General features: G+C 34.1%; 3 protein-coding genes across 4 annotated transcripts; 2 read left to right on the plus strand and 1 right to left on the minus strand.

Annotated features, from left to right (window-relative positions):
- The first annotated feature begins 100 nt into the window (after positions 1 to 100).
- LOC128886713 (dnaJ homolog subfamily C member 16) lies at positions 101 to 6340 on the plus strand. The gene is made up of 12 exons (XM_054141850.1): positions 101 to 553; positions 1181 to 1247; positions 1318 to 1511; positions 1627 to 1907; positions 1991 to 2181; positions 2270 to 2604; positions 2690 to 2993; positions 3066 to 3214; positions 3306 to 3530; positions 3585 to 3798; positions 3876 to 3983; positions 4058 to 6340. Exons 1-12 carry the CDS (start codon positions 300 to 302, stop codon positions 4181 to 4183), a joined length of 2448 nt encoding a protein of 815 aa, XP_053997825.1. The 5' UTR covers positions 101 to 299; the 3' UTR covers positions 4184 to 6340.
- Positions 6341 to 10037: 3697 nt separating this feature from the next.
- On the plus strand, positions 10038 to 13272 carry LOC128886719 (etoposide-induced protein 2.4). Of its 2 annotated transcripts, none has more exons than XM_054141865.1 (6): positions 10038 to 10249; positions 10538 to 10716; positions 10795 to 11050; positions 11128 to 11471; positions 11537 to 11650; positions 13027 to 13272. In XM_054141865.1, exons 1-5 carry the CDS (start codon positions 10235 to 10237, stop codon positions 11643 to 11645), a joined length of 903 nt encoding a protein of 300 aa, XP_053997840.1. In that variant the 5' UTR covers positions 10038 to 10234; the 3' UTR covers positions 11646 to 11650; positions 13027 to 13272. The 2 variants fall into 2 exon arrangements, with proteins under 2 accessions (XP_053997840.1, XP_053997839.1); XM_054141864.1 differs by lacking the exon at positions 13027 to 13272 and adding an exon at positions 11692 to 13007 and having other exon boundaries at positions 10170 to 10249; positions 11537 to 11611.
- A 188-nt stretch (positions 13273 to 13460) lies between these two features.
- Positions 13461 to 15119, minus strand: LOC128886718 (transforming growth factor beta regulator 1). The gene is made up of 5 exons (XM_054141863.1): positions 14932 to 15119; positions 14569 to 14797; positions 14217 to 14493; positions 13922 to 14141; positions 13461 to 13852 (listed from the first exon to the last, which is right to left on the minus strand). The coding sequence occupies exons 1-5, from the start codon at positions 15046 to 15048 to the stop codon at positions 13679 to 13681; spliced, it is 1017 nt and encodes a 338-aa protein (XP_053997838.1). The 5' UTR covers positions 15049 to 15119; the 3' UTR covers positions 13461 to 13678.
- Between the last annotated feature and the right edge of the window lie 11661 nt (positions 15120 to 26780).

A 26780-nucleotide genomic window follows, 5' to 3' on the forward strand; every position in this document is an offset into this window, starting at 1 on the left:
TCTCCATCGCATGAAGCATGAACTGTACAGCATTCTAGGATTTAATGTCCACTATATGCTCACTATATATATATATATATATATATATATATATATGATTTGACAACATGGTTGTCCAGAAACATCACTATAATACTGTAATGACAGAGCTTTCGGCTTAAAAATTAGCCAAAATTTGTACTGAACATGTTTGCTAAACATTGCAAGGAGAAAAAAGGATAGTTGTAGTCAATGCTGACTTCATGTTAAAGTGTACAATTCGATAGATATACAGGCACGTTAAAACTACGTCGCAAATAATGTTATCGATTAATTTTTTAAGAACCTCCGAGTCAGTAAGCAAACGATCAAATAGCATTAACAAAAGTGTGAATAATATAGAATCATTAATGAGGTTCTCATTTTTTATCGTGATTTTTATTATAACAACGCATTTACTGTCGTCGGCTAGTGGTATCGAGTCATTGGGAAATCCGTATAAAATATTAGGTGTCCACAAACGTGCAACCTTACAAGAAATTCGAAAGGCGTATAAAAATCTTGTCAAAGAATGGTATGTATTAAAACAAATATTATTACGTATTCTATTCTGTGAAAATGATTGATTCATATGAAATTTGGTATCAAGTTTGTCCACCATAAAAGTAATTCATACAGAATGAAGTCACACTATTAATAATAATAATGTACTTTATATTTAGACTTATATTAACAACTTCAGATTTTGTGAATATTTTATGAATTTCTTACAACCAACATTAAATGATTTTATATATACATTAAACTATAAAATTGTTACATTTTAATATTTTATATGTCATTATTTGTTAAATACAGTCAAATTTGAGATAAAAGTCTTACTACTATTTCAAGGTGTACCATTTTACACTTACTAAAAGAATACGTACAGAGTTTAGAAACCTATTCATGGACCAATTTTACTATCAATGCTTTGAAATACAATATGAGACCTAACTCAGTGGTAATTACGAGTTACCTCTCGAGTGCAAAGGGTTTATTTTGAGTTCGTAATATGAAGTTAGTTTTAAATAATCATTTTTAAACTATTTATAATATTTACGTATTAAATATTAATAAACCAACATGTATATCCTATGATTTTAGTAGTGTTTTGAAACAATTAATTCTAATATTTCTAACTTACATATTATTCCTTTAGGCATCCTGATAAAACTGATCATCCTGCTGCAGAAAATAAATTTGTAGAAATTACAAAAGCATACGAGGTATAATACTGTTGAAACATTCAGGATGTAAATTATGGCTCATTTTTATAATTATAATTTCTTTGCTTAGATTTTAACTGATCCGGAAAGAAGAAAAAAATTTGATAATCATGGTATTACAGAAGAAAGTATTCCTAGGCAACGAAGGGACAGCAGTCACTTTAATGTTCTTGATCCTTTGGAGGAGTTGTTTGGTGGAAATATCAAATTTCATTACCAAACTCGGGATATATCACTCTTTTATAAGATGAGCATCACTTATCGGTTTGTATTTTTCTATAAGAACATCTATAAGAACATCTCGAATTTCTATGAATGCATATGTATGTATATACTATTATAATTAGATATTTTAAATATAAATATATTTTTATTACAGATCATTTGAAAATGTAGTAATACCAAAAACTTTTCGTACACCTTACATAATATTATTTTATTCGGATTGGTGTTTTGCTTGTTTACAAGTAGAACCAACATGGAGACGTTTAGTTGAAGAATTAGAACCATTGGGTCTTGGTTTAGCAACTGCACATGCTGAAAAAGAATCTGCTCTGGCAAGAAGGCTGGGTATTCATTCACTACCATGCTTTGTTGTTACTATAGATGGTCGTACTAGTGTGTATAAGGAATCTCTTTTCAGCATTCAAAAAATTGTTGGTGTGTATTTGTAATGTACTGATTATAAATATGAAATTCTCATCTCATAATATTATAAATCTAAGTAGACTTTTATATTTCAGACTTTTTGCGAAGTAAATTTCCGTATAAATTGATACCTAATATCAATAAAAATAATGTAGATAATTTTCTCTCAGGATGGATAGATAATCGAATTCGAGCTTTAATATTTGATAGAAAAGAATCTATACGATTACGATATCTGTTTATTGCATTTTATTATAGAGATCGTGTTGCATTTGGTTTTGTTCAGGTAACCATTTTATTCTATGCGTATTATAACATTACCATATCACTGAAATTACTCAATTCTTTAGTAACTTTTAATTTCGTTTTTGCAGACTGGAAAAGCAGAAACAGAATCCATTGTATCAAAGTATAAAATTTCTGTGGATTTAGACACATTATTACTATTTAATGAAAATTCTGAAAAACCTATGGCATCTGTTAGTATGAAAGACATATCCAGTGATACAATGCACAATGTTATTTCCAATAATAAATTCCTTGCTTTGCCAAGACTTTCAAACCAAGCAATGTTAGACTCTGTTTGTCCACCTGAGTGGCTCAGACCTCAAAAACGATTATGTGCAGTTTTAATATCGCAACAAAACAATCCTCTCCATGACTTGGCTAGGCACAAATTTAGACAAGCAGCTTTAGAGTCTTCTTATGGGTAACATTATTTTGAAAATATATTTACTATCTTTCATTAGCAATTTTATTATTGTAAAATCATTTTTACAAAATTTAATTTGCAGCACTGAACGAGTTAGGTATACATATGTATTTAAAGACACACAACCAGAATTTGTATCAGCATTATCAACAGGAGAAGGCAGTCCCTTGGAACCTTTGTTACATATTGTTATTATTTGGAGAAGAGATGCAAATCATCTGAAGTACGAATGGTTACCTACTGGTTGGATTGAAGCTGCTCAGGATGAGAGTCAATGGAACGAAACACGTCGCAACTTAGAACAAACTATACAAAGATTATTGCGAGCATCTGAAGCTTTGCCATACGCCGCGGTCGTAGGAGAATTAGCAGATGAACATGCACAGGTATGAATCCTAATCTTTCAAAAATTAAGATGTATTAAATATTACATACTTCTCAATTTAATTTTTACTCAGGGTACTGTAGACAAACTTATTGGCAAGGCATTATTAGCTGTAGATTATATATCGGATAGTCTTACTAAAGAGCAAATTTTGCCTTTAGTATCAGTAATTGCCACCTTAATGTTAATTGGTGCTGCGGGATATGGAATGTCATATCTGGTGTAAGTATCATGATTTTTAGAGGATATTACATTTTCATGTAACGTAAATTTATGTGAATATAATCTATCATAAAATTATTTTTTATTTTAGGAAATTAGAAGAAGCAAGTGTTCAAGCAGAACGTGCTCAATGTAAAGATAACGCTAAATCAACATCTTCGCAGCCACAATTACGATTACATGAATTACGCGCAGAGAAATATAATGGTTTAGTTCGTCTATTAAAACCAGGCTGTAGAACCATTATATTATTAGTTGATGCTCAAAGTAGATTAAAATTATTAACAGCTTTTCATAAAGCTGTGTGGCCTTATAGGTAAGTTACAACGCTCTCTTTCTTATCAAAAATAAATAATTAATTTCGTTACAGGAAAAATAAGACCCTTATGTTTGGACACATGTCTCTTGAAAGAGGGCTAGATTGGTATAAGAAACTGTTATCCCTCACTTTGCCAGAACAAAAAGAATTAAATATAAATGCCAAAAATTGTGTTGGCACTGTACTGTCTTTAAATGGACATCGCAAATATTTTTGTATGTATCATGCCAAGCATCCAGAATGTAGTAAAGGAAAAGGTTCTAAGGTATATTTTAAAAGTATTATTTTAATACTTATCACACGCAAAGACTATAAATTCTAATGATCGTTCTCTGTACATAGCGAATGGAACGAATGACAAAGCAGTTAACTCGAAGAGCAGATGATGCAGAAGCTGGTGCATTTATTGGTTTTGACAGTTCTAACGATTCTGATCTTTCTGAAGATGAGGTATAATAAACTTATATATATTTTATATTTTTTTAAAACATTTATTTAAAAGTTATACAAATGACTTTTTACAGAGTGGAAACAATGTTTTGTATCAGGATAATCTTTTGGATGGTTTGCCAATGTGGTTGGATAGATTATTTGAAGGTTTAACACATCGTTATTATGTAAACTATTGGCCCGAGTTCACTGCCAAGTAATTGGAAACTGGTATACATTCTGATAATATGTATACTTTTTGCAATAGAGAAAGGGATCCAACTAGTCAACATATATTATTTGGTAATCGTATAATTGAAAAGATACATCTTTACTTTTGTTGCAAAGTCAATACATATTCATTGTATATGAGACATTATTTATAAATTTACTCACAATTTTCTGCATACATAGATTTTAGATATTCCATTAACTACAATTGAAGAAGATTTCATACAACATCATCATAGTTGATAAAATTTTTGTAGATTTAAACATTACATTATTTTTGGCGATTTTCATGAGTAATGATAATCTTTGGAATTTTTAATATTACCTTAAATAATTCTAGTCGATGCCATTAAAGACATAACAGTATTTATATTACATGTTTAAATATTAGGCATTGTATATTTATATATTTATAATATGTCAAATATTTTCAGATTATTTCGATTTATTTTGATATAATCTACGGTATACTATTACTTTTATAGCATTATGTTACAAGAATCTTTACTTTCCATGTTGCATACGAAGTTTGATAACAATGTTCCTAGACATACATTATAAACTGGTGTTTATACAAATTATTTATATTCGAATATTTTTACAACAAATTGTCTTGGAAAACTATGTACAAAGCACTACTTATCCCGTTTTTACTTCTAGAAATTTTAGGATATTTCAGGCTTTCACGGCACAGTTCCTCATAGTTGATATTAATTGAGGCTTCTGGATGTGAGTCGTGTTCTTTGGGTAAGATACTTCGACGATACGTCACCATTGCATCAGACGTCATTATCAATGTGTTATGTGATCCTTGAAGAAGAGAGCTGCAATGTTGGTGAAATGTCGGAGTATCTCATTCAAAGAACGGCTTATACCGTGAAGCCTCAACCAATATCAATTATGTATATTATAATTGCAAGTTTGTTGTATTTAAATTTATGAAAAAAATTACCATAGTCTGAGTATTTTATTATCAAACTTTGTGTATGTTACGTTAATACGTTAAGAGTATATTTTGTTTCTCGTATTAATAGATATTTGTATTATCTTATATACATCGTACTTTTATTTCGTACTTTTAACTTCGTATTTTTATTCGACTCGGAGATTTACAAGAAATGTATTTATATATTTATTGATTCGTTAACGCATTCTAAACGAAAATTCATAATTATAATAATAATAATAATAATACGTGCTTTATACAACTCGTATGCAGATTAAAATTATTAAATACTTTATAGTTTATTCAACGAGAATGATTAACATTCTCATATAGAACAATACTTTAATATTAAATAATCTACAAAACTAGTCCCATTTTCTGCTATTTTTAAGTGATGTATATCTTTAGATTATATTTTGAATAATTACAATGATCTATTTGAATATCAAGTCATCACGTAAATAATATCACTTTCATACATCAGTTAACAAATTAAGAGGAAGTAGCCTACATACTATCTGTTAATAATTAATATATTACTTTTTTATATTTTACATTAAATTATGAATAGGTAATATATGATTATCAAAAATAATTTCTATGTTCTCATACATTTTATCTTTTGAGCAGAAAATGAACAAATTCAACTCCTTTTGTAAGTAAAGAGATTAAGATAAATTATGATCTATAGTATTGTATAAAAAATTCTGATTATAATATTTAATTTCATTTAACGATATCATTTGCAGTTGATGACAATCATGTTGAAAAGATCTTTTTTGTGTATTACAGTAAAGTTGTATACTGTGTATCTTGTTTACTCCTGAATTTCTAGTCTGATTTTTATGGGAAAAGTCAAAATGAATTGTTCTTTTTATTAGTATTTGTTTTTGGTTATTCATTATTGTCAGTTCGCGTAGAAAAAAGTAATTAATCCGTGACCTCGTTAGAAAGTGCAAGTTGTAAATTGTTAAATATATTCCACCATTTTTTATTCCATAGTTATTCTATTTGAATATGAACTTCAAATATTTGGTATACAATTCTAAGTACAATTATAGTACTAATTTCTCTGAGTTCATAAGGTTCATTTTTTTCTAGAAGTTTTCTACTAAAATTTTTTAGAAGTAGGCAGTAAAATTAATTGAATGATTGAAATTAAATTTGAAGTAAATTGAAAACTGTCGTTTACATACACAGACCAGAAAATCTGTTACTAAGGAAATACTTTTATTATATGCATATCCAAATATATTTGATTAAACAGCTCTAAGAAATGATGTAACTTATGTGATGATTTGAGTGTAAGAAAATAAATTAAATTTATGTTGAATGTATGTATATCAAAATCATGGTTTGTAAAATTATCTTTTGAATATATAAATGCATGGGAAAGAGTGATATATAAAGAATTGTTTACATTGTATATACATTCTATGAAAATATTTAAAACATGATGAAATAAAGATATGTGAACAAATTAGTATATTATGTTAATCCATACAATATATGTTTGTAGTAATTATCAATTTTATATTCAATGTTATTCAAAATCTTTGTGCTGGGTTAGGTCTGGGTGTTGGGTGCTTCGGCCCCGCGCGCGCATGCCTGTCATGGGGTCACAGTCATGGTGACCCCGACGTGTTGCGCGCGGGGCCGCGAGGCCGCGGGGGCCGATGTTTGACCCCCCCACACTGAGATGGGGTCCCCAAAGATCAAGGGGAGCCTGGGCGCGGCGGCCGTGGTGGAGTTCGTAGGGGCGGGGAGGTTCGCTTTCCCGTCCTGGAGAGAGCCCATGGTCGCTGTGTTGCCCAATGTTGGCCATCGGGGGGGTTTTAGTGGGTATACCCGCGGGTGACGTTTTTCGCCTGCGGGGAGTCCCACACTACCCGGCGGAAGTCCCTACATCCGCCGGGTGTGCGTAATGCATTTCCCTTTCGTCATAAAAAAAAAAAATGGGTTTTGGGTGCTTGCCACCTGCTGGAGGAGTGCCCGGCCTTCTGGAGGGAGAGGTGGGCACTCCGTCTAGCTGTAGAATCGGACCTCTCGCTCCCTGCCGTCGTTTCGGCCATGGTCGGGAGCGAGGGGTCCTGAGACTGCTGTCTCGCGGAAGGAGGATGACGAGCGGGATCGGGAACGCAACGATTCCACTTGCATAGAAAGGAGGAGGTTGAGGCGGTCTAGGGGGCGGCGGTTGCCGCGTAGAGGCGACACCGCATATATAAGCGGCGAGCTCGAGCTCGCTGCCGTCAGCGAGTCGCCGGGCGTGGTGGGGCCGTCAGCCGACGCCACCCCTCTATGCCCAGCGCTGGCGCCGCCGAGGGCCGTTTGTTCCCTAGCGGCATTCTTTCCTTTGGGGCGGGGAACAGAATACGCCCACAATAATCCCTGCTTGTCGTAAGAGGCGACTAAAAGGAACAAGAGGGATCGCCGGCTGCGAGCCCCGCGATCAAGGTGGGGAGGTAAATCGCTCCCCACCGGAGAGGGCTCTCTGCCAAAAGGCGGAGCTTGCACTGGGGGTCGCCGGTAGTGTTCGCTGAAATCCCGGTGCCCTCCCTGAGAGCGCTGAACCCGGCTATCGTGAGGTTTTAGTGGGTATTCCCTTTGTCAAATCAAGGGGCGAGTCCCACACTACCCCTTTAGAGGGGGTGTGCGTAAATGCATTTCCTCACGTAAAAAAAAAAAAAAAAAAAAAATGGGTTTCGGGTGCTTCGCTCCAGAATGTGGAAAGTCGAATATTTTGAAATTCGTTATCTCCAACTTGAGGTCCCGATGTCATCATTATAGGCAGGAACGATTTTAGCAATATTGGCGCCCCGAGCAAGATTATCGTGGTGCCCCTTCAGGGGCTTAACATTTTTAAGAAGAGAAGACGAGGTAATAATATCAAACAATGAATCTGTAGCTAGATTGTAAAGATTCTTAAACTGCAATATACAGGGTGTCCCAAAATTGTTGGAGGTCATTGAGAGGGGTGGTTCGGGAGGTGATTTGAAACAACTTTTTCCTTAGCGAAAATGTTGTCCGAGGCTTCTTTGATATTAACCGTGTGCTTTTGAAAACCGCGACCAATCAGAGGGCGCGCATACCGTTGGAGCGACTAGACGTCCGCGCTCATACGCTACCGCGGCCGCTCCACCGGCATACTCGTTCTCTGATTAGTCAGTGTTTTTCGTTAATATCTCGTCAACAAAGCCTCGTACAACATTTTCGCTAAGAAAAAAGTTGTTTCAAATCACCTCCCGAACCATCCCTTTCAAGGTGTTACAACATTTTTGGGACACCCTGTATACCAGCTATACAATATTCGTATACTAGGGACACCGGACTGCGACGTCCCCAAAGATCTGGCGCTCCGGGCGGTTGCCAATCTCGCCCCCCCCCCCTAACCACGCCACTGATTATAGGTGTATTTGAACTTTTGCCTTCATCTCGCGCTGAATCAGTAACAATTCAGGATTTAGTCTTCTTGGCGAATGCTCCAACGGTATTTTGATATCGCAAACGATGTTAAGCCGATAGGATGACATTTGAATTAACAACTTTTGTCTTAACAATAACAGCGTTTTAAATTTATGCGAAGAGAATGCGCCGCGTAGCACGAGCTATAGAAACTATAGTTCCTACAGTCTTAATACTAGTGGCGCTATTGATGGAGAAACGCCCAAGTTTGTAGTGAAAATAGTTCTCACTGTTGATGCTAGATGGCGCCACAAACTAATGGTCAATAATTATTGCTGCATTAAATAACTATTCATAAAAGTTTGGCATATTAACAGCAAAGAATCGTATTAAGTATGCGTTTATTAAAAATAATGAATAATTGATTAAAGGTATCGGTGGCGCCGTCTTACAAAAATTGTGAGAACTGTTTTCACTACAAACTTGGGCGTTTTCCCGCCGATGGCGCCACTCAAATACTAAAACTCGCTCATAGAGCGGTTTAGTGAGCGGTGGCCTTTCTGGATGCATTCCTTGAAAACAGTAACATTTGTCGTAGTAACAACTTAGAAATGTTTACGATACGTGGAAATTAATTTATCTTCATAACATTAAATTATATTTTTTTGTATATTCCAACTACATAAATAAATATATACTATCCGAGAATTATTTTCATACATATTTTGTACTTCCCCCTTATTGTAAATTTATTTATATTTATTATTTTATAGATATCGACTAATATTAAATTTGACATTGTTACGTAATTATACCTATAAAACAAATCCTTGAATAAAAAATGACTATACAATAATGATTATTCTTAAAGAAATTTATAATTCTAAGATAATAATTTATGAATTATTAATTAAATAATGCAAATCATGTAACTTGAGTACATAATTAAGTTGCATAATCTGCGTCATTGTTATGACCAACAAAAATGATTGCGATCAATTGTTTTATATTTGGAAACGATAACAACGCAAAATCGTAAATTACGTAAATCTTAGGTACGATGACACTCGATTTCATATATTCTTTGTTAGTATTATAGGATATATTTGTAAATTGAGTATAGAACGTAGCTAAATGTATGTATTTTAAAATATAACATTTGAAATAAATCTATTATTATGCTGTCATATTAATTTGTACGTATGGGAAAGAAATCTTGATTTCTATAATATATTTGATAAGAATAACAACTAATGAACGGTACATTAAAGAAAAAACCGTTTATCTTCGTTGATCTTTACACCTATTAATATAGTACCGACCTTTGTAAGGAAAACTAATCAGTTCATTCATTTTCGCAAAAATTTTTTTTGTCAACTTCATGAAACGTCGCGTTGATAGTTTCGTTCATTTAACTGGTAATTCTTATTTATTCGTTTTCGAAAAAAAAGATTTCTGTCGATCTATCGAATTTTACTAAATTATAGAGTATATGCATGCTCGAATCGTCGGAAAACTTATTATTTGTTTTTGTTGTCCTAAATATTTTTCTTATATCGGCTTTCTTGGTGTGCCCTTGTATTGTTCCTGACATTGACAGCTATGTTACTCCGAACATGTTTTTTCAGCAGATTTTTCGACATATTTGGAGTATAGATTAATTACATTATTATTGTGGATATCATTGTGAAATATGGATAGCACAGCGGTGAGTAATGGATGTAATTTTGAAGTCAAAAAAACATAATAGTTTTTCTAACCTCACAACATTACATTCAATTGTCATATTTTATTATGTTTTTCTACGTTTTATTTATTTTTAAATTTACATTTGTACACAATGTGCGTGTATATATTCAGATCTTTTCACAGATGTAGATTATATAAATGTTAAAATTATATTGTGTATTTACATGTATGCGATTGAACTCATTCGTAGAAAAGAAATTGATCTAATAAAAGTCTTTATGTAGCTAATGTTATGTTACAATTTCAGGGAATAGTACGTGCTATTTATTCTGGATTTGTGGACAGCCTAAGGGGAGCCATTGTTCTATTTTATATGGATAAACATATAAATGAAAGATTATACAATCAATCTCCTTCTCGAACAGACATTCATGGAAAAGATAATGTAGCTATACACAATCCTCAAAGACATCACAATCGATTACGGTATGTTGTAAGTTCTTTAGAAGCCAGTTTTTCAAATTTAGCACCATGTAACTCGTGAATTCTATAATGCATTTCCAGAGAGTCAAAAGTGTTGAAAAGAACAATTCAGTGTTGCACATTAAATGGTGGTGTATTCTGGTTAAGTATATTGATCTTCGAATGTGGCCTCCTTCCATTTCTGAAGTACTTATTGACTATTATATTTGGTCACTCGCCGGGTATGGGTATGACTGTATGGTCCTGGACAAAGCCATTTTTGTCACTAACATTTGGCACTGTATGGATACTACCATTGTTTTTACTCAGTAGGGTAGTCAACAGTTTATGGTTCCAGGTATGACTTATTTTCAGAGTAAGAACCTTTCACTAGTTGTATTCAAATATGATTAATGTCAAATTCTGTATATGTAGGACATTGCGGATAGTGCTTATAGGTATAGGCAAGGGAGGCCACTACTTTTGTCCAGTGTGAGTAAGCTGGTAGCAGACACGCTTTTTAACATATTGGTTCAAGCATTATTTTTGGGCCAAGGAATGTTGGTATCCAGGATACCGTTACCTCTTATAGGTGACATCTTTGCTCTTATACATATGTGCCTCTTATATGCTCTCTATGCTTTTGAATATAAGTGGTTCAATATGGGTTGGGAGTTGCATAGACGATTAAGTTTTATCGAAAGTAATTGGCCATATTTTGTGGGCTTTGGTCTGCCATTAGCAATACTTACTCAACTGCCTAATTCGTATATAATAAGGTAATTCATTATTTTTAATTATATTCTTAGAAGTATACATAGAACTCAAATTCTTGTTATTTCAGTGGCTGTGTTTTTTCTATATTATTCCCGCTATTTATTATAAGTGGAAACGAAGCGGAACCTGTGACTGGTGTTTGGTACATATTTTGGTTTTGCATGACTCATATATAATTTAGGTAACTAATTTTACTCAATAACATTTAATATATTCTTTCAGTAATCATCCACTAAAATTGTTTTCACCTGTAATTGCTATTGCAAATACACTTTTCAATAAAACACTTGGACCAGCAAATAGGCGGTGACAATGAAAAACATAAACTGCAAACTCATTAGGAATAATAAGTATGTAGTAATAAACTATTTTTCAGGTGTTTACATATTTTTTTATCTTTTATTAGACGTATATTTAGTTGACTATCTTATATAACAAAGTTATCAGGAATGTAACTATTATTTTGTATGCAAATACAAAGCATAAGGCATAATTTATATAGCATTATTGTTGCGTGTAAATACAGTTACACTCGCAAAATGTGAATGTAAATACAAGGTAGGAAATTACTATACTGACAAAGATGTCACTCAAGATATATACTAAGACATAAAAAGTCTATGAATTTGTTAACATTTATGAAATAAGTATACATGTTCCTTGCTGTATTATACTAAATCAAAATTCAAAATTTTATACATTTTTATCAATTATTAAATTGTGCAGAATCAATATGCATGTGTATATATACAAATTAAAACTACTGTTGCATAGACGTTTGCACAATTTTGACCAGAAACTTATTCAATGAGTTAAAATTACATACTTTTCATCATGATAGTTGATAAAATATGTATTTATATATTTAAATATTTAAATATATAACATGTTTTTTTTTTTAAACCAAATATTTCCTAAGTTGGATTGGAATGTTTTACTTTATATAATACTCATAAATTTACAGTGATTGTAAATACATAGATGATATTACAGTAATTTGTTTCTGTGCTGTATGTAATATTAAAATGAATATAATGACAAGAAAGAAGTCCAGCCATTTGTCTTACTGTATGAAGACACATATACAGTAATACACAATAGATGCAAAACAAGATCGCGAGGAAACATATCGTTTTAATGCATGTATATTTTATATGTATTTACTGAACTTGATGATTGTACTTGAAAATTATGTTGTGAGAAAGAATTTATTGTCACATTTTATAATTTTAAAGCGTCAAATTTCATTTTACCGCAACTAGTCAGTTTAAGACTTTTGAATTGTAACCTTGTGATGACAATGTTTATTAGAAAAGATTTATAATTAACAAATTATAAATCATTTAATTATATTATTCACAAAATATTTTATAAAATAACAAATACGAATCACGTACGATTAGATTAAACTTATTTTTAAACAAACTTTGTTTAAAATGTATGTGTTTTGTGATAATATAACACAATAACATTTATAATATGCCAATTACGTATGTATTTATAAGATTATGTCCTGGGAATAATTATTATTTTACTGATTCTTGTAATTTTATTTAGGCCTTATCACAGAGTCAGTCAGCTGTGTTATTTGTCCCAAGGCTTCACACTTACAGGGTTCTCAAATTTAAATAATATTGATAGTTATGAAATTTTTATATGATTTTTATAGTATAATGCTACTATATATTATTACTTATAATTACAGAATCATCAACTGATTATGTAATGATAATCAGTACTAGCCATATGAATAATATAATAATAATTAACAATGACGTGTAAATAAATACGTAAAAATATGAATTACCAGTTTTTTCCTATGTTTTCGTCTTTGTAAGTGTTGATTTAAAGAAATCCATTAAAATTGTGTTTTTTACATTAGAGAATAATTAGTAAATTTGTATATATTAGTTTATTTAATTACGTCGGATTTTGGATTTGGTATCATGAAATACATTCTAGAGTACTGAAAATTGAAAACAATACAGAGTTACAAAAATATCATCCACTCTTACATATTTATTGTATGTATATATTACACTGAAGAGAATTTGTTTTTAATATACTGGAGTTTTCTAAACCATGTTTCAATATAAATAATGTAAGTAGCAATATTTGAGACAATAAAATTCATGTATCATTAATACACAAAGGTCTCAGTTAACTTTTGCTATGACCAGAATAAATTTTGTCACGAGTAATGTAAAAATTATGCAAGAAAATCTTGTAGAGCTAAAAGATCATGATCGGAAGGTTCTTCTTTAATTCTATAAGAATTCGTTAAAGCATAATGCCTGTGTAGAGCAGCAAATCCAAGTCCTGGATCTGTCTCTTCCTCTGTTATTGGACTCGTACCTCTTTCCATTGTTTGATTTTTACTTACCTAAATACAAAAAGAGAGATAAATTTTGATATCTAAATTAAATTACAGAAAAAATTGTAAATCATATACTTCAAATCGTTGTTGCTTGTACATGGCCAGTTTACGTGTCCCAGGTGTGCTTTGTATAAGATTTTGTACAGTAGGATGCGAAATCCCAAAAAAATCAGCACCTTTCGGTGCAATTGAACGAAGCAGAGGAGAAATTGCAACTAATAATTTTGAATGACACTCATCAGGGCTAGATCCAACCAATGCTTGATCAAGGTCATTATCCGATACTATTTCAAACCTGACAATAACTCAAAATATATTACTTATCTATTCATGGAAAAATGTATACTATTTACTTATATATTTACATTACCTTGGTTTCTGTCCACCATCTAATATCTTACAAGTATATAAGCTTTTTGATTTTACATCTCTTAAGTTGGCATATATTCTTGTACTGCAATAGCCTACTGGATAAATGAGATCTTCTGTATGATATGCTATCCTATCGGATACTACTTCACCAAGTGAGTATACAGTAAGGTCACCCAAAGCGATAGGAAATATAGGTCTTCCATGTACATCTAATGGTATTAATTGAACTACTTTCCTCATTGTTTTGTTGTAACGTTTAGCTTTATTTTTTGGTTCTGAAAAACATGAATTCAAAGACAATGTGTTCATTTATTTTTGTACAATTGAAATAGGAATAGTATTTTAAGTACCTGAACCGTCTGTTGAAACTCTTTTCTTTGCAGCTTTCTTAGGTGTAGAGGATTCTAGATTAAATGAAGCTGAATTAACACTATTCGACTGAGATCTAGGTAACATCGTGGAAGGGTCTATGTCTCCTTGTTGTTGACATAATTTACGTAGAAGGAATAATCTTTCCTCTTTCACAAGCATGAGATTCTCCTGCATTTGTGCAACTTGATCACATAGTGCTGCATTTTCCTGAAATTCAGAATACTTAATAATTTTAACAGCAATTAATTCGAATTCACTTCCACTTTTTTTCTTTTTTACATACAATGATTCATTACATAAAAATAAAGATAATTGATGTTAGGATGTAAACGTAAACTTACAATAACTGTGTCCTTCACAATTCTCTTTAATCTTCGGTATTTTTGCTTGTATTTAAGATTTTGTTGTAATTCTGCGTTCTTTTGAAACTCACTGTAATAGTTATAAGCTTGCGTCATTTTAAATGCATTATATTAACACACAAAACATTAGGAGGAGGTTATAATCGTACGATGTTTGTGATTATTTTTGATCATTTATTTTAAGTTACGACCAAAACTACGAAATAGTATTACAGAGACGAAACTGCAGCATTTTTTATGATTCTAGAAATGTGGCGCAAATCGGAAATTCTGTCTAGTAGGCTAGATGGCACTGATTCTAGAGAGATTAGTAATATGCAAAAATATGCAAAATATGCAAAAATTACTGATAAGGACGTCAGTTCAGTTTCAAGTGACCAGGGAAAAGCAAATGTTAAATATATTCATCGTTCACATTACTCCTGAGTACTTTGCTTGTACTAGTGTCTACACCCTGTAGATCGTCTCTATTGGGAAAACGCTAAAGTTTGTCCTCGAATAGTTCCTCTTTTTACTACTAGATGACGCAATTAACACGATGTTCATAGCACTTGAGACTATAATAAATTTATGTTTAGAATATAAGTGGTTTTATTTTCAAGTTTTAATGATTACACGTTTGAACTAACAGAAAGCAATTTATTAATCAAACAAAATCAATAAGAAATTCAAAAAAGATAAAAGAAACATAAGACAGTAGAAGAGATCCTCTTCTGAATCGACAAAGAAGTTTCCGCCAAAGTAAGGATAATAATCCACTGCGGTGTCGATAAAGAAGTTACCATTATCAGGTGTCGGCCACATGTTTGTGGGGTTACACGCATTTATCGATTTTCACATGTACAGTTCTTCACACATGTATCACACTTCACACATGTTCCATACCTCATATTGATAATTGTTTGTAATTGGCTATTGCGTTTGAACGTAGCGGGTTTTAATTACGTTTTTCTTTTATCGCGTTGTTCATTTTTCCGTTAGTTGCAATTATTTTTAACATTGCCTTATCAACCGTCATACAGTTCGAACGTGTTTCTAACCAGCTCCTTGAATTCAAATTGATAATCTTGTTTTATTGTTCTTGTTTAAATAAATTCTTTTGTTGTTAAAGTTCGGTGTTAGTTCATGTTCGCAATTCTTGTATGTAGTATTCCTACATAATTTACCGACAGTATGGTAATGTACCGATCGTGTGGGTAAAAAACCAGTATAAAACTTCATCTAGGGCTGATACTAGGAACTACTTGAGGACAAACTTGAGCGTTTTCCCGATAGAGGCACTGACCGAAGGTCGATATTTTAGTTCGGTATGGTAACGTACCGACTACGTCGGTAAAAAAACCAGTAAAAATGCCATCTAGCGATGAAACTAGGAACTATTCGAGGAGAAACTTGAGCGGTTTCCTGATAGAGGCGCTGACCAAAGGTCGAAATTTTAGTTCGGTCTGTTCACCGCTAGGTGGCGATTGAGACAAATGATCAATATTTAAACATTTTTTTTATATAATTTACATTATATATCGTATATATCGTTCTGAGATAGATGAACAATAATTCTGGTCACCGCTGAATACCCGTGTAAAAAAGCTAAAACGCCGTAAACGCCGTATTACTTCTAAACGTTCTTCCGAATACCCCCAATCTTATTAACACGTTGACCGCCATGTCGCAACAAATAAAATTAATTTTGAATGTTCAGTAACAAAGAAAATAAAGAATTAAATTCTTAAACTTCAATAAACTTATAAAAATAAATACCACAATAAATGCTTCATTATGTAGCTTCCAATAGTCTAGAAAGAAAACCTAATCACGATAGAAATTTTCAAGAGTATTAGTCTGGCAGTCGACGTGTTAAAAAAAAATGTTTTGTTTGTCTCAAAAAGAATTCACGAATAACAAGCATTGCAATTTAAAAAAAAAAAAATCGTACGGTGGGTAAGGGTTTGTGGGATCCCGGTCGGGACGGGAATTCCTCCCGGGATCGGGATGAAATCCCGAGAATTTCAAAATCCCGAATACATCCGGGATTCCCGACAATTTCGAGATCTCGTAAAATGTCCGGGAATCCTGAGAATATTCGGGATTCTCGAGCTTATGCGGGATCCCGAGTTGAATCGGGATTGCCGAAAATACACGAGATCCCGAAAAAATCCGGGATTTCCGAGAATGTACGGGATCTCAAAAATGTTCGGGATTCCCGACAATGTATGGGATGTAGAATAATATCTGGGATTTCCGAAAGTGTTGTTATTCTTGAAAATTTCAGCAATCCGAATGAACGGGATTTCGAAATTCCCGGGAATTCCCGAATCAACTCGGGATCCCGCATAAACTCGAGAATCTCGAATATTCTTGGGAATTTCGAATATTCTCGGGAATCCCGGATATTTTCGGGAATCCCGCACACCCCTAATGGTGGGAGAAGAAAAGATGTTGGACGGTTTATTTCGAAAATACGATTTATTAACCTGTCGAACGTAAATTCTGTAACGCGCGCTTGCACGCACTATCCTCTGTCATGCTCGTTTCTACATCCTCACGCACGCGGTATACAAAATCTATATCGTTACTATACTTAAACATCGTGACGCGTAGCTTACCCGATAAACGTACAGTATCCTATAGATCGTGTTAATTACTATGTCGATTCCAGTCACCCCGAAAATCGTCGAAGAATCCCAGTATCCCTTAACGAATTATACACAAGTTTCGAGAGATACGTGGTTAGGTACATCGAAGTTATCTCCCTCGTCCCCCCTCCCCCACAGCTCCCTCCGTGATTTTAACGGAGGGAGAAAGAAAGATCAGTTCCGGTAGGATACGGTTGTACAGAGACGAGAGTTAGGCTTTGAAAAATTTGCTATCGAGCCAAAAATTAATGGGGAACGTCCACGATTTATCGGTGATATCGCGTGGTACTTTATACGTTTATGCAATGAACTGCATAAGCGGAGGATTCAATGTACACGTACACGTGGAACGCACGCAGCGATCTACAAGGGATCCGCGATGGACGAAATTAAAGATAGACAATTGCGTGTCAGTTATTCGTTTGAGAGAAATTAGAAATTTTTATTTATAGAATTGAACGTATCGAAATGAACAAATGGACGTCAAATAAGTTGCTGTTGGCTTTAATGGTTATTTAATTTTCTAATAAAATATTGTCCATTTCTGTCGAGGACATGGTTGTGTTTCATCGAGTGGTAACAGTTGCCGAATGTGTTTTATACAGAGATGGGCGAAATTCTTGTTTAGATAAATATCTCGAATGACGAATAAAGGATGAGCAATTGTGTATCAGTTATTCGTTCGATAAAAATTAGAGTTTGTAAGTTACTATTACGCTATCTAATACACTAATTACAGCTGCAATTAACAATTAGTCGATGATCGTTCTCAGCGGGTGAGAGCGAGAGAGAGAGAGAGAGAGAGAGAGAGAGAGAGAGAGAGAGAGAGAGATGTGCACTCGACTCTACCTAGGGCATGTTCAGTCAGTCCTATAAATATTTCTACCCTGTATGCTTATTGAAAAAATTCATCTAAATTAAATAATAGGTTTCCAACTAAACGTTTTCGTTACAAATACATAATGAATTTATTTATAACGTACACAGGGTGTCTCAAACATGTTGTAACACCTTGAAATGGTGGTTCGGGAGACGATTTGAAACAACTTTTACCTCAACGAAAATGTTGTTCGAGACTTCGTTAAGGAGATATTAACACGTTCACTGCTAGATAAACATTCTTGAAAATTTCTGCTACAATTAAATATTATTTCGAATATTGGAGACTATATAATCAAACGTTTATCGTGCTATTTATTTTTGTAGCTTCATCAAAATTCATGAATTTCATTCAAATTCATTTCCTTTTAATTAAGTTTTTTAGTTCTTCAGTGAAAAGCACTGTCACCCATATATGGGTGACGTGACGATCAACGTGTTAACAAAAAACCCCGACAAATCGGAGCGCGAGCATGCCAGTGAAGCGCCCGCAGTAGTATAGGCTACACATTAGGCGGCCACGCTCGTACGTTACTGCGAGTATGCCGGTGCCGGAGCGGCCTATACTACTGCGAGCGTTCCACTGGCATACTCGCGCTCCGATTTGTCGGGGTTTCCTGTTAATATCTCCTTAACACTTTATTTACCGGGAGTCTACTTATAGGCTTTTTAACTCCAGTAGTTAGCTTTTCGAATTTACTTACTGTGTTCATGGTTGTCTACTTACAATGTTCAGTTTTTTGAAACAGACTTGGTTTTCAATGTACCTAGTAATAGTATGAAGGAATGATTGTCAGCCTAGATTGGCATATGCTACCGTAGAAAATTCTTTTATGAATTAAAGGCTGTTTCTAAACAGCCCGGTAGATAAAGTGTTAACAGTCTGCATGGAGTCTTTATAAATTAATATAAATATTTTTGTAGTTCATGTAGATTTGGACGATAAATTTGTAGTATCCGCGTCTACCATACCTAAGAATAGGGAGTCAAATTTATCGGGCATTCCATTGTTTCCTGTTAATATCTCCTTAACGAAGTCTCGAACATTTTCGCTAAGAAAAAACTTGTTTCAAAACACCCTTCGAACCACCCCATTTTCAAGGAACTCCAACATTCTTAGAACACCCTGTACATGTGTCTTAATAATGAAAAGTTTCTACGGAAACATCGAACCTGTTATTCAACTAATATTATAAATTTCTTTAACGGACATAGAGGACAGGAATGTTTATGGAACGGACTATGTGTAAATAATACGTTGACTTTTCTACGCAATGAACGTGTTCAGAAGAACCGATATGGTTTCACATTTCGTCGAGGTAAAGGGAAAAGAATTTCATCGCTTTCGGAACTTGTTTTGTTTTGTTTCTTTTTTTTTTTTCCATACGAAAATGAACAATTTTTGTCAGCTCGGATAATTTCATCCTCGTCGCGAGTCGTGCACGGTTATACGTAGGTACAACGGAGATCATCGCTGAACGAATTTATAGTCAGATATTACATGCACGTACGACAGAGAGCAGCGGTTTTTCACTTGGAGATTTAACTACGTACAAAAAATATTCTTATGAGTTACGTACGATTTATGTACAGTGTACCTACGTGTTCGTCGTATGATTGTAGCGAGTGCATGTGCGTTCTGTACAATCGGTAGCCTAAAATCCAAAGGAGAAAGATCACACTTTACACAGACGCGACTGGGGTGTAGCTACGTCGTAGTCGAAGAGCCAGCGACGATTTTACTTGCGGCATTTTAAAATGACAATAACCATTATTCTTTTTATGAAAGTATAAGAACTGACGATCACGAAAATCGCCATCGTGCAGCGAATCGTTAGAACGACGACGCGTGGGCGTATTTCGAAGCACGCGAGGAAAAAGAAGAAGCGAAGTTACTTCGTTTTGAAAATGCTAATTTTTGGTACAGCGAAAAATATTCCTGGACATTTTGTACGGAACATAAAGAACGCACGAAAAGTTGCATCGTTACAGAGGTTCTTACGTCAATTTGCGCAAAATGTTCAGCAATATTTTTTCGTTCTTCACCAACACGCAATTAATCACTGTACCAAAAATCAGCCATTTAAGAATGATGTAACTTCATTTTCTCTTTTTTCGCGTGTTTCGAAATACGCCCAAGCGTCGTTGTTCCAACAATTCGCTGCATGATGGCGATTTTCGCGATCGTCAGTTCTTATACTGTCATAAAAAACGGTTATTTTTATTTCGAAACGACGGGAGCAAAATCGTTACTGGCTCTTAGACCATTTCGTATATCTGGGTTCGCGAGAACCCTCTTGGGAACTTACAGCCAATGGAGAAACAACGCAAGCGTCGCGTGTGCTCAAGATAGATGTGCAGAAGATAACTTGACGATACAACAATCGCAACAGTTTTGATATCAGACTAATTTTGAATACGCAGTACGTATGATCATTTGGAATATTGAATTACAGATTTTATATAAAACATCGCTGACAAAATAGCTAATAAACAGCGACTAGTTCGTTACTTAATTTTTAGTTAAAATATTCTTTAGTAATGCCTTGAACATACATGTTTAATTTAAAAACTTCAAAGTACTTACAATAGACCATTTATTGAATCGAGTCTACTCGCTTCGATTTAAAATAGATTTTTGTTCGCAAAAATCAAATATTTCTAGCTTAATAAATCCACAAATTCACACATCGATCCTGTGATCCGATCGCATATCGTCTTCTGCGCATCTATCTTACGCATAAGTCGAATTCGAGACTTATTTCTCCATTGGCGGTGTCAGTACTTCTTAAGGAGTGTTTCACGAACCCAAACGGAGCTCTCTACAGTGGATGCTAAATTTGTTCGAACGTTTGCAATGAAAAATTAAAAGAAACAACGCACGATAAGTTGTTTCGAACACCACCAGTCGAGTTTTTAACGTCGTTGTATGAAGGGAGAGGAGAGACGAGCAAAATTTTTATTTCCAATAATGAATAACGAATAAAATCAAACGTATAATAATTTATACGTTACTTGGTTAAAAGCAGGTAAAAATTACTAACGCATTGTAGCACTAATTGTCGTCGTATAATGTCGACGCGTCATTGACATCATTGTCGTCAGAAAATATTTTGATATTCGCAATCGAAAGACATAATATTATACATGTATTTTATATTATATATCACGTATCATTTATTATGTGTGTCGTCGTCATTGTCTTGGTCACAAAATAACATTTTGAAATTGGTAATCAAAGTTATAATTTATAATATTACATGTATATCGTAATACAATCCCTAAGTCTCGTCAAATTATTTTGTTCTTGTTGTGCTCTGCTACGAGTTAAATCGCATGAGCTTATTGTTAATGAGTTAATGAGTTAACTCATCTTGAGCTCTTTCCTATTTAAAAAGCTCATGCGATTTAACTAGTCTCGAGTACGACAAGAACAAAATAATTTGACGAGTACACTCGCGCCGAAAAGGTTAACGAAGTTTTAACAAGACTTTGACGTCAGTTTAATCTTACCGTGTCTTTTAAATAAATCTCTCATTGCCTACGTTCAAACAATTACGCGACCCATTGCATGTACACATATACTTACGATAGTTTTATTTAACAGATTACACTTTCTTCCTTTCTGTCATATTCTTTGCGTGTGTATCAATTTACACGAACGTTGTTTCACCATCTTGTTAGCGATTATTTAACGTGAACGATATGGCAAAACGTATCTTCGACACTTCGCACGAAAGTTTCGCCCTTTGCCCCGCCAATTGTTATCTTATGCTTGAAAATATCGCGACCCTTGCGTTTAATTCGTCACCCGCGTCCTTTGTACATTTTCTAAGTCTTTTTCTTCTCTGTAAATTTGTTTCGCTTAGATAGCATCGAGTCCTATCGTATTATCGAAGCGATCTTAACCACGTAAAAATGGCGATCTTGTCCCCTTAAAGGGTTCAAGGGGCGAAGATCTTGTCTTCGGAAAGGGCGAATTAGGCCGAACACAATCAACATCCATAGAGATAGTTTATCAAAGTTTCCGAAGAGTGGTATTAATGCTCCTCTATATACAAAATCTACACAGTATATAAAAATCGTAGGTATCGCGATTAAAACACCAGTATTTACGTTTAACGTTGGCTGCCCTTTCTTCTGGTACAATATTCCAATTAACTACTCCGGCACGACATGTGTTTAAACGATCTTTCGTTTATCAACACAAAAATATATAATAATACTTTGATCATTTTAATATCGTGTCACAGGGATCGATTGCGTGAATCCATGTCAACTTTCAATTACCAGTTACAGCGATGGTTACCTTCGATTCTAAATTTTTCCTTTATTTGGTTGTATAACGTCATGGAAATTAATTTTCCAACGACCTGATATTTCGAGTTTTATTTATGCATTTGATAGTCTGTGTACAGTTAGAAGTTAATCATTGTTGCAAAGAAAAATTATTTTCCGCAAGTGTTATATATTTTTCTTTTAAATAATCAAATGCTACAAACCTGCAGTTTGTAGCTCTTGTATATTGACTGTACTTAATGTTTAGAATGCAAAAATATACCGCATTAAAGCGAAACAACATATTTGAATGTTAAAATCGATTTACAGACAGAAATTGGCATTAGCTTGCCCGTGTATTTAATTAAAGGAAACAGAAATCCATTCAAAATTCGTCCCTCGAGAGTATAACGAGCCCGTGTCGTGCCAGAGAAGTTAACGTAATTGGCTTCTTCGTTTCCCCTCTTGGGATGGATTTAACGCGTTGTTTCTTCAGTCCACGAATGCTTCAATTCCTACCTTGAGCGTCCGTTACCTCAGTTCGCCATCGACTGACGCGTTTTGATACGGACTTTAATTATCACGCACTCGAATGAACGAGTACTTACACATCACCGTTGAGACTATACACCGAAGGTGGAATAACGACGACGATCAATGCGAAACCTCGTTGGGAAATGTTCAGCCGTTTGTTAGTTATGCTTAAGGGGTTAGAGGTCGTTCATTAATTACCATAAAGACAATTGTGGCCATTTTTAACCCTTTGCATTCGAGAAGTGACTCTCGGTCACCGTTAGGTTTCACGCAGTAAATCGGCCAACAATGATATTTGTTTAGGTTTAATTTCTTTGGAACTCGTAGTGTCGATAAAGTGGTTGTCGACAAGGTAAAGGTGATTAAGCTTAGCATTCGTGGCAATAGAATACTAAGAAAGCATCTCGAGTTGCTAGTAGATACCAGAAAGAAAGGACTCGAGTGCAAAGGGTTAACCCCCTCCCATGTAAGGACATATAAGAGTTCCCAGCCTCTCTCTTCACCTTCTTACGTAAGATTTTACCCAGAGTTTTCTTAAAAAGAGTTAAATAATTACGTAAATAGTTAAATTTCCTTGGAAAAGGTTCAGATACGTACAGTGGGTGTAGAATGTATTCGTACACCAAACAATTTCCCAAAAAACTTTTGTGCGAAATTGTAGTTTCTTAACTTCTTTTTCTATAATCAATGATATTTTGCATATTCTCGAAATGTCTCTAAGATAGATATAGTCCAAACAACGTTTACTAGTTAATATAATTTGTGAAAGTAACAAAAAAATGCGAAAAGTGGGTAAAAGTATAGAAGCAATAAGTATTTGTACGATTCTTATGACGAACCATTTACAGTAGAGTTTGTGACGTAAACGCATTAGTTTATTGCTTGAGAATATGTAAAATGTCATTGTTTATAAAAAGGAAGTTAATAAATTACAATTTTACATAGCTTCTTTTGGAAATTGATAGGAATACTTTCTACACCCACTGTACACTGAAGCACGTTACTGTTTAACGTACATCAGAGATTTTTATATTTTAAAAAATAATTATTCAGTCTCTGGAAGATGTGTATTATAATTGCAGCTGAGATTTGAAACAATCTAAAGAATACAAATCAATTGTTCGCATCCAGGCGAATTTCGACTCGTAGTAAAATATTATGTAAGAATGGATTTTACACCCTCTCCCCCCCCCCCCCCCCCCCGTGGTAACGTCATATAGAGATTTTTTAATCCCTCATCCCCTTTGGTAGTCTTGGGTTATAACGAACGGCCTCCTATACCTAGTCAGGATATTCAAAAAGTCGATTTTTCACTCTTTGGCATTTGAAACTTTAATTGAACGTGTTTTTCTCAAAGCCATGTCCCTCGGAACTCTGCTTTTCTAATTTTTAATCGAAGGTTTTCTTTCGATTCGAACAATATCGTTCATTATATAAATAATTTCAGACGAAATTTTGCGTTGAAACGGAAAATGTTTGTTTAAGAAGTCACTGTGAATATTTTGCTCATTCCTTTGACAAAAGATAACTGTAAGTTAACTGAATCTTCATTATTTGTTGATTTCGGATAATCCAGTCCGGAGATATCTTGATCACCGTGTGACACCATTTTTAGAAGACGCTCTCGGACATTGACCATAACACCTCAACAAATTGATATTTATGAAAAACAAAATATATAAGCGTATACACAAAGATCTACTTAACTAAATACACAAAGGTTCGATAAAGGAAACGACAAATAATTTTCCAAAGAAAAATTCTTGAAAAATCGCACTTTTCGGTCTCTTGACTAGGCACAACCTCTTAAGAGGGGAACTGTCAAAAAATCGAATTTCGTTTTTACAAAATCTTACGATACGATCATCGGGGAACAATCGCGCAAAACGTCAAATAAAAATTTACGAAGCTGCCGAATTTACAGGGGCAGGAAGTGTCGATCTGTTTCCGATAGATCCGACAGAGATCGGGCGTATATCTGTATGAGAAAGTTATTTAAATAAACATCGGGTAAACGAACGACGGACGAAGGTAGCGTAGAATGTTGTTAAACGCGTTACGCGAAGAACCTCGCTAGAGCAGCTAAAAAACAGAAGGAAATGAAAGGACAGTGGGACGATGGACGGCGATAAAAGCGAACAAGAAATTAAACGAACAAAATAAATACAATGTATTGTTACTTCAACATACGCCATCCACATGCTGATTGCTGTATACGGCAAAGAAAAGGAAACGAAACAAAAAAAAAAATGTGAAATTAAAAGTATTAGAAATCGTATTAGAAATCGACCATCTCGTTCTATCTTTCTTCGGTGATCGTTCGTCGCGAGCGATCAAGCGCGTGCATTAAAATACGGAAAAGAAAAAAATGATGGCGGACAAAAATATAGAAATATACGAAAAGAGTAGAGCCGTACTTTGTTTACGAGGGCGACTCGAACACAACGATAGGAGACGTGGATGATCACGTTCAACAACGATAGCGCACGTAAATTATACATTGATTATTTTGTACACGTATCCGTATACGCACATACGCACATACACAAAAACACACGTAATGCTCAGCGTGATATACGTGTGTACATATATATTTATACTATAATACACGCATACACACACGTACACATGATACACGCATGTGTGAACTTTCTATAGTGCGCACGATGGTACTATGTAGTTTGCGTTTTGGCGGTGAAATTTGGTTCCTCTTTGATTTTATTCACGATCGTTTTCGTAGCATGTAGTACCGTCTATCCTCGACGCCGAAGGAAACTGTGAAAGCGATCGTTGCACGACACGGTCATCTTCCCTGTCTACAAACTTACTGTTTTTGTACTTCTTTTTTTTTATAGTTCGACGTTTCGATCGTAACGGTGACGAAAATGTCTTCGAAGTGTTTAAAAATCGATAGTACGTATTGGGAATTTTCTTTCGAGACGGAAACATGTGTTGTTATTTGTTAACGTTTCTTGTAATTATCATTAACGTATGCGGTTACTAATTAGTGTAGTTTAAATATTATATCGCGAGAATAATCACTGGAACATTGAGTATGTATTAGATATTAATTAAATTGCTCAATGACATAAAACGCAAAAATATTTTATGAAAGTAATCATTGCAATGACGAATCAAATGAAATTGATTAAATATAATTTGCAATTTAACAGAGCTATTAATATCGCATTTCTCTGGTCTCGAATTATATTTTGAAACGAACTCCCACATTGCAATTTTTTAAGACTTTCGAACACTCTAGACAAGTTTACTAAAAATATTACTGCTTGTGATATCCTTGAATTGCACAAAAAAAAAAGATGTTCGATAATACAGCAATCGCAACAGCCTTAATACCAGAGGAATTTCGAAAATACAGCATATATAATACATACATAATATAATGTATATAATGATTCGGAGCACAGAATTGCCAATTTTACGTAAAATTTAGAAAGAAGCGAATTCGCCTTCGTATCCTCTTTGTTACTACTGTTCCGTTTG

This window comes from Hylaeus anthracinus, unplaced genomic scaffold (genome assembly GCF_026225885.1).
Source record: "Hylaeus anthracinus isolate JK02 unplaced genomic scaffold, UHH_iyHylAnth1.0_haploid 11985, whole genome shotgun sequence".
Classification (NCBI taxonomy): Eukaryota; Metazoa; Arthropoda; class Insecta; order Hymenoptera; family Colletidae; genus Hylaeus; species Hylaeus anthracinus.